This window comes from Arvicola amphibius, chromosome 15 (genome assembly GCF_903992535.2).
Source record: "Arvicola amphibius chromosome 15, mArvAmp1.2, whole genome shotgun sequence".
NCBI lineage: Eukaryota > Metazoa > Chordata > Mammalia > Rodentia > Cricetidae > Arvicola > Arvicola amphibius.
Genome location: NC_052061.1, coordinates 43,205,638 through 43,214,365, shown reverse-complemented (window position 1 = coordinate 43,214,365; position 8,728 = coordinate 43,205,638). Strand labels below are relative to the sequence as shown.

At 51.7% G+C, this 8,728-nt stretch overlaps 1 protein-coding gene and 1 long non-coding RNA gene across 2 annotated transcripts in view; one reads left to right on the top strand and one right to left on the bottom strand.

Annotated features, from left to right (window-relative positions):
• The first annotated feature begins 2,384 nt into the window (after positions 1-2,384).
• Pkd1l2 (polycystin 1 like 2) overlaps positions 2,385-8,728 on the top strand; it is a 57,074-nt gene continuing 50,730 nt past the window's right edge. Inside the window, exons 1-3 of the mRNA XM_038312686.1 lie at positions 2,385-2,466; positions 3,527-3,637; positions 7,869-8,016. Of these exons, the coding sequence (XP_038168614.1) occupies positions 7,928-8,016 (89 nt within the window). The 5' untranslated portion in view covers positions 2,385-2,466; positions 3,527-3,637; positions 7,869-7,927. The remainder of the gene's footprint in view (positions 2,467-3,526; positions 3,638-7,868; positions 8,017-8,728) is intronic.
• On the bottom strand, positions 5,149-8,419 carry LOC119801921. Its single transcript, XR_005283324.1, has 3 exons — positions 8,206-8,419; positions 7,323-7,399; positions 5,149-5,720 (listed from the first exon to the last, which is right to left on the bottom strand). It is a non-coding gene; the product is annotated as an uncharacterized LOC119801921 (long non-coding RNA).

The following is an 8,728-nucleotide window of genomic DNA, read 5'->3' as shown; positions in this document are numbered from 1 at the left end:
ACCATGTGTAAAGGTCAGCGGATGACCTTAGGTGTCATTTCTCTGGGCTCATCTACCTTGTGTCTCTTGAGACACAGTATCTCACTGGTCTGGAACTCATTGACACTACATGAGACTAGACAGTGAGTCCCAGGAACTTGCCTGTCTCCACCTCCCCAGTGGTAGGATTATAAATTTGTACCACTACACCCTATTTTTTTTATGTGGGTTCTTGTGAACTAGGGTTCTTGTGTTGGTACAGTGGGCACATCTATGCCTGGGTCATCTCCCCAGTCCTTAAAGCAGAAATTTCTGATGCCATCTCCCACATATGTGGCAGTTTCTCCAGGGCTCCCTCCCTAAATCAGATTAAATCTCCTCAGATCCCTACTTGCTCCATCAAAGGATTCAGTTGCAGGGCTTCCTGGAGCTTCCCGAGGTTTCCTTGTGAGGTCTCCAGATCCTCCCAGGACATCGGGGAATCTGCTGAAGTGACCACTGTCCAGACACCAGGGAATGGGAAGGCTGGTAGCCTTAACTCCTCAGTTAATGAGGACACAGCAGCGAGTTGCCCAGCCTGGGAGCCCTGTTAGCATGTCTCCTCTGAGGATCTATCTCTAACCAAAGACCTGTGATGATTGTGGGGTGCAGAGTACTCTCTGGGCCTCCTCCCTCTGAGGAGATCAAATCTCCTCTCTTGGAATTTCCCCTGCTCCACTCCTCTTTCCCCCAACATGTCCACCTTATTGTCCTTGCCCCACCCCCAGAGCTGGCACACGGTAGAAAATACAGAATCAGCTTGTAGCTCTCAACCCCTATCTTCCAAACTCTGGCACTCCTGAGCAGCGTCCTCCAAGATGGAAGGACCTCAGCTGGACAGGCTGAAGGAGGCTTCCTCCCGACAGCATGCTGCAGCTGGGCAGGCTACTACCCCAAAGGTTCAGCTGTAAGTTTTGAAAACATGATCCCCACACCCCAGAGAGGGCATTGGGAGGGAGACCTGGACCCTACTGGGAAGCGTGAGAGAACCTGGCAGGGCCCCAATATCTGATTGCATTTGAGTGCCCGATCACTCAATCAGCCAGTGGCCAATAAACATTTATTGAGGACCCATAGTGCCATGCACTACCCTGGACTCTGTAGCGATAGGATGGATCAAAGAGCTCAGAGTCCAGAGGGGAGACAGATAAATGCTGCCATGGAGGGGAGCAAAATGCACTGTGCATTGACTCATGTAAAACATGTTTGATATCTGCTACATGCCAGCTGCGTGTGGAAGACCCAAGAGTGAGCGGCACATTTAAAATACTCCTTAGGCCTTTGGAGACTAGCATCTAGGGTCACGGGTACACACGGGAATATGTGACTAGATGGAGGGACATCACCAACTAGGCATCCCTGAGAGTTATGCTGAGAGCTGGGAGCATGCTCAGTGCAGACTCTCTGCCTAGCATGTGGGAGACCTTAGATTTAATGATCAGAAACAGCCGCCACAGCTCCCCCACCCTGGCAAGTCGCAATTCAAAGAAGCAACACTTACGTTTTGAGTTGGGTGCAGTGGTCTATGCCGACAGTCCCAGGAACTCAGGAAGTGGTGACGAGAGGATTGTTTGAGGTCAAAGATTAAGGTCAACCTAAACGGCAAGGTGAAACTCCACCCACCCCCTCTTCAAAAATATGAATCAGTCAGATGTGGTGGTGCACTCCGTTAACCTCAGCACTTAGAAAGTAGAGGCAGGTGGGTCTCTGAGTTCAAGGTCAGCCTGATCTACACAAAGAGTTCTGGCCCAGCTAGGGCAACCTGGTAAGACCCTGTCTTAAAAACAGGAAAGCATAGAAAGGAAGGAAGGAAGAGAGGGAGAGGAGAGGAAAGGAGCAGAGGGGAAGAAAGGGGATGAAAAAGAAAGAAAGGGAGGGGAGGAAATAATTAACCAATCAATCAACTATGTTAGGTCATTCAATAAGGGGGTTTTAATCCAATTTTCCAAAGTCCTGGAAGTTCTGAGAAACTAGACTGCTTCTTGCATGCCCCTAATCCCCAGAACTGTGGGTGTGATGTGCTGGGGCTCAGAAAGTGACACGCGAGACACAGGGACTCTGCAGATGTGCTTAAGGTCACACACACCAGGCCTCTATCTCTGGACGGAAACAGAAGGAGAAGCCAGTGAGGTTCCAGATGTGAGCAGGGCAGCTGCGAGGCAGCTTGAAGAGGCCTCACTCAGGGATGAAAGAGACACTGCCAGCATCTGAGGACTGGATTCGGCCTCCGAAATGGTATTGGCTACAGTGTTTCCCAGATCCCCAAGAATGGCAAGCAGCCCAGCCCAGTCCAGCCCACCCAGATTTCTGACCTTTAGAACAGAGAGACAAGAGCCTGTGTTGTTCTGAGCCACTGTTTGAGCAGCCCGAGATGAACATGTGTCCGCCACATGTGCTTGGACTAGGGAGTCTGGGAAACGAGATTGCTGTAATGCGTGACAGAGTCAGGTGAGGAGATGTGTGGGCGAGGACAAGGGCCCATTGACTCCCCAGGGGAGCTGAGAGGTGAGAGGCTACCAGGAAAAGAACAGGTGCTCGCCTGGGGACCTGGGAAGGGAGTATGCAAAACTACCATTAGAAAGAATTTGGTGGTACAAGGAAATCCAGAATGCCTGGTATGTTTCTGGCACACAGGGAGGCCGGAGATCCAGCCAAGGAGTCCAGAATCCCACCCCCCAGGGATGTATGGAGGCTACTGCACTGGTTGGGGGACCTGGAACTTCGTTGTAAAGCCACCCCAAGCTGCTGTGAGGGCTTGTGTCTAGAAGACAGACAGGAAGGCTGCCGTATGAGACCTAGGCAGGGTAGGCAGGCAGCACAGTGGAAGGTTTGAGGACTGGAGAGATGCTAGATGCAGAAGCTGGCCTGGTGGCATTGCTCACTGGTTCAGGATGCTGTGATGTTGTTGCCTTGGGACTACTCTGGGTTCCGAGGTACATAAGGAAAGGCCTTGTGTGGTGGGCATGTCAACATTGAGACCTCGGACTTGGGGATCAAATTCCTGACGTTTATTCTCTAACAAGTATGTAGGTCAGAACCCAAGATCAAGGTATCAGCAGGGCCCCTGAAAGCTGTGAGAGAAGCCTTCCCAGCATCCTCTAGCTGTATTCTGGTGTTCCTTGGTGTCCTTGCTTATGGGAGCATCATTCTCTGTCTCTACAAGCTGTAGAACAGAGAATCGTGGCCCCTCGGTTGTTTGGAACCCCATGATTCATATAGTGAAGACAGGAGGAATCCCCGCCCAGCATGGTGTCTGGAGACCGAGGGCGGGTAATGTGTCTTGCTGGCTAAACAACCGCACACACATTTAAATACGTCACACCTTAGAGAAAACACAGGTGACTTTCCAGTCCTCTTAGTTCTTAGCCCGGGGCTTGCAACGGCCATGTAGTGGCCATGTGGTGAGTAACTGAGCGGGTGAAGTAACTCATCTGTGATGCTCTGCTGAGCTTATGTCCTCTTGTCTCCCACACCGTTCCTGTCTCCGTGCAATGTGGATGCCTCCCAGGTCAGTGTCAGGGGCTGCAGGCATGCCAGGTAGCAGCAGATGGGACCTACTTTGGAGACCTGTGCCCCACCCAGGGCAGCTACCTGTGGGTGCAGTACCAGTGTCTGGAAGGTGAGTCTCCAACTGGGTGTGGCATGGGAATTTTCTTTTTATGTCTGCTGTATGCCAGTCTGGAACTCCCCTCCCCACGAGTCAGATCTGCTGTGTGCAGACAACTTACCCCACAACAGCTTCCCCGCGACCAGACGTTCCTGACTCCTGGCCTGCTCCTTTGGGGTCATTTGCACACATGCACGCACACAACACACACACACACACACACACTTCCTTTTAAAACCATTTCTTGAAGCATGATTTGTGTGTGTATGAATGCTTTACCTGCATGTATGTATGTGTGCCACATGCATGTAGTGCCTGCACAGGTCACAAGAGGGCGATGGGTCACCTCGAATTGCAGTTACAGATGCTGCCAGCCCACCATGTGGGTGCTGGGAAATGAACCCAGATCCTCTGCAAGAGCCACAAGCGCTCCTACCCACTGAGACATCGCCAGCCTTAAAATTGAAATATTAAAAGTAATGAAATAACCCACGTTATCATAATTTGTAAAAAAAATACAATAAAGAAGGGAAACATCCTACCCTTCAACTTGAAAGCCCTATTCCTCCTAAGGAAACACTATTAATTATTGTGAGAACGTTTTTCTCTACTTTTTAAAAATGCTTGTAGACATGACTATGAGTGATTATATATGCATTTTTAACTAAAATGTAATCATATAAGACATTAATTTACAACTTGGTTTTTTTCATTTTATTTTATTTCCTGGAACTCACTCTGTAGATCAGGCTGACCTCAAACTCACAGAGATTTTGTCTTCCCAGTGCTGGGATCAAAGGTGTGCATGGCCACCACTGCCTGGCTTTGTTTTCATTTTATAATATGTCCCAGACTTGTTTCTAAGTCACTTCCTTATGCTTTAAATGGCTGCGTCAGATTCCAGCATTTGCCTGTGTTGGAGTACCCTTATGTGTGGACATGTAGCCTGCTCCCTGTTTTTCTCAGTTTCTTTTTACACTGCAAAGTCCACCATTGTGCACACCTCTTTTTAAAAAAAAAAAAAAACAGTTTGTGCCGTGTGCTGGTGGCGCACACCTTTAATCCCAGCGCTTGGGAGGCAGAGGCAGGTGGATCTCTGTGAGTTCGAGGCCAGCCTGGTCTACAAGAGCTAGTTCCAGGACAGGCTCAATAGCTACAGCAAAACCCTGTCTTGAAAAACCAAACCAAACAAACAAAGAACAACAATAACAACAACAATAACAAAAAACCCCCACTTTGTTAGCCTCCTCTGGTCACCTTCACCCCCGTTCTCTTTTACCCCCTCCTACTCTTTCCCACCCTCTTTTGCCTCCCCAAAAATCCTCCTCCACGTTTATGCCTTTACATTTTGGGGGAAGGAGCGGCTTGGTTTTGTGACCCACTGAGTTTAACCAGGGCCTTCGGTGTGAGTGGAGCTGTGGTGCTGTCCACGGAAGCACGGGCAACTCAACAGTGGCTATACCACCTGGGCGACAGTGTCTCCCCTCCCCCAGCCGCCTTCCCCTGTCCGTGGCTCCCTAGTAAAGGGTGCGGCCCCTTGAGCCTCCCCCACCCTATGATTGGATGCTGCTCAGACCCAGTGTCGTGCAGGCCGCTGCTGCCGTGCTTGTCTATCTTGACGTGAACTTAAGATCATCTTCAGAGAAGAAAATAATCTTGCTAGTAGTTGGAACGCTAAGTGCATTTTAAGAGGGCTGGGAGACAGCGTTAAATCACCCTCCTGAAGAGCTGCCTTAAATCACTTCCCTACACAGAAGGATGAGGACACCAGTTTCCCTTAAGGGTGAGACACTGCATCGTGCCATCCTGTGACAAATGACTCAGAAAAGCAACTTCTGCCCAGGGCGTGAGCCACAGGGACCTGCGGGGGGGAAAAGATGAGTCAGAGCTGGCAGGGTTCCAGCGGCATCCGGCAGAGCAGAGTTGAGGCTGGAGGAGGTCAGGTACAGGAGGAGAGGGTGGCAGCCGACAGGCAGGCTTTACCCATGGCTTCGGTTGGCTGGTCTGGGTGAAACAAGGGGGCGAGTTTCCCCCTCTCGGTGGTAGAGAAGAGCAGGGCATACGCTTTGGCATCTCCTTCTGTTTGGTGGCTTTGCTAGTGGACAAAGAGTGTCTTTTGTCAGTCACCGTGTGTGTCACTGAAGCGTGTGTCTTAGGGCAGATGTGTAGGGTGTGGCATTTCATCCTGTCCCTGTGAACCAGTGTGTGCTGTCCAGAACTTTCCTGTGATTCATGAAGACAGAGTCAGTGCCCCCGCTCCCCTACACAGGGATTCCAGCTCTACACTGAGCACCCCCCACGGACCCCACTGTACCCCAAGCTCCTCCTCACGGGTCCCACTGCATCCCCTCACGGGTCCCATTGCACCCAGAGCACCCTCTTGAGGACCCCACTGAACCCCTCACGGGCTCCACTGCACCCCTCCCAAGCCCCACTGCATCCCCTCACAGGCCCCACTGCACCCCTTCACGGGGTCCCACTGCACCCCAAGCACCCTCTCGCAGGACCCACTGCACCCCTCATGGGCCCCACTGTACCCCAAGCTCTTCCTCACGGGCCCCACTGCACCCCTCACGGACCCCACTGAACCCCCTCACGGGCCCCACTGCACCCCTCACGGGGCCCCACTGCACCCCTCACGGGCCCCACTGCACCCCTCACGGGCCCCACTGAACCCCTCAGGGCCCCACTGCACCCAAGGCCCCACTGAACCCCCTTCACGGGCCCCACTGCACCTCTCAGGGCCCCACTGCACCCCCTCACGGGGTCTCACTGAACCCCAAGCACCTTCTCGAGGGCCCCACTGCACCCCTCACGGGCCCTACTGAACCCCCTCAAGGGCCCCACTGCACCCCTCAGGGCCCCACTGCACCCCCTCACGGGCCTCACTGCACCCCCTCACGGGCCTCACTGCACCCCCTCACGGGCCCCGCTGCACCCCAGCACCCCTCACAGCTGAGAGTGAGAGCCTGGTGGCTTTCTGCCTCCCTCCCTAGTCTTCACATTCACAGTGTAGTGCCCAGGCACAGAAAGATGGCAGTGCACAGGTTAGCAGAGGGCTGTTTGGAGCCCCAGCTAATTCTGCTTCTCTCACCCCACTCCACCCCACCCCACCCCACCCCACCCCAGCTTTTGAAGTTCAAGTCTTTTAAAGTTTCATATGCAGTGGCTTACAGCAACTCATTGGCTGCCTTAGCCAAGTGGATTTTCTTGCAGGAGCGTTTGCTTTAGGGGCCTTAGCCATCGTAAAGTAGATCTGGATCCTGGGTGTCCTGGTTAAATAAATTAGGGTGCATTATGCAGCTATTGAAAAGGAAAGCACAGCCCTAGGACTGTCACACAGACCCATCTCTGATCCATTAGGCTAAAAAGTGCCCCGTGCTGGAGAGGAAACAGCTTGTACCATCGGTACAAATAAAGGAGCATGCGCGCGCGCGTGTGTGTGTGTGTGTGTGTGTGTGTGTGTGTGTGTGTGTGTGTGTGTGTGTATGCTTGTGTGCCTGAAGCTCTCTCTACAAAGCAGCCCAGGTGGTGGCAATGGCTGTCACTAGGCAGCAGAACACAGGTCTTGAGGGCTGTGTGTGCTTTTAAGGACTGTCACCCTGTTGGTGGAGTGCTTGCTTCTTATGTGAGAGGCCCTGCGTTTGATCCCCAAACCACATATATAAACCAAGGCATAGTGGTGCATGCTTGTTACCTCAGCATCCAGGAGGATCCGAAGTTCAAGGGCTCCCGCAATTACATATTGCGTTTGAGGGCTCGAATATGTAGACCCTGTCTCAAAAATAATGTTAAAAAAATTAAATGTAAAAAGTCCGAGAGATACAAACTGTAGAGGCTCTTGCAGCCTGATGACCTGAGATTGATCCCTGAAGGCCACATGGTAAAGAGAGAGAACTGATTCTTGCAAGCTGTACATACATGAACATGCATGTTTGTGTATGGACACATGCTCATACACACATACATACACACACACTAAACAAATAATAAATAAATCTTTCAAAAGTAAAAATAATCAGAAGGCAGAGGCAAGAGGATCTCTGTGAGTTTGAGGTCAGCGTGGTCTACATAGTGAGTTCCAGGTCAGCCAGTGTTATGTGAAGAGACCCTATCTCCAAATTAAATAAAATTAAAGGCCTTATATAAAAATAAAGGCCACATGGATAGAGGAAGTGAGTCTTGAGCAGAAACCCACGTCTGTGATTCACAGATTCACAAAGCATCTTGCTTGGGTCTGCAGGCCTGCGGCTGGTGGTGCCCATTGAGAGCTTCATCTTTGACAATGTCACCATCTCCCTGATGTGGCTCCTTTCTCCCTACACTGGAAACCTGACCTGTGTACTCAGCATGGGAGATGGCCACACGTTTGACCCCTACTACCCTCCCAGGTAAGAGTGACCTCTGATCCTTAGTGAAGGTTGTATTGATCAGCTTTGGCCGCATGACCAGCCACCTCCAAACCTAACGACTGGATCCGTTCTTTTCACTTCTCCTGGTTCTGGGAAGGGCTGAGCAGACCTCCCTGCTGGGCTGACCCTGCGGGTGGCAGCTAACCAAGAAAGGCCTCACTCTCTTACCTGTCCCAGGGTCGACTGGATGTCAGCCGAGGGCCTGTGCTGTTCATCATCACAAGGCTGGCCTGGGCTTGATCCCAGTGCTTCAGGGGCTTTCCAGAACTGAGAATTGAGCGTTGTGAGTGATGGCGAGCTTTTTTCTGTCAGAGCAGAGTGATAGCTAGCTCAGCAGTAGGATGCTGCCGGGCACCGTGTGTTCAGGCTCTACCACCACATTGGGAGGCATCTCCACCTGCCTCTGACCACCTGAGCTTTGTCACAGGGTCCTGGTTTGCATCATAGTTCAGCCACTCCCACCCCCAGCCCCAGTCTGTGTGCCTCGGGCTATGTTGTTTCTCTCCAAACCTGAGTTGCTTTGTCCACCAACACAAGATAATAGGGCTGGTGATAGCTCAGGGGTAAAGAACCTGAGTTTGGTTCTCCAGAACCCATGTAAAAAGCAAAAGACAAAACCCAGCCAGGCACAGTGGTCTACCCTGTCATTCCAGGGTCATGGAAGCAGACACAGGAAAATCGAACTAGCCTA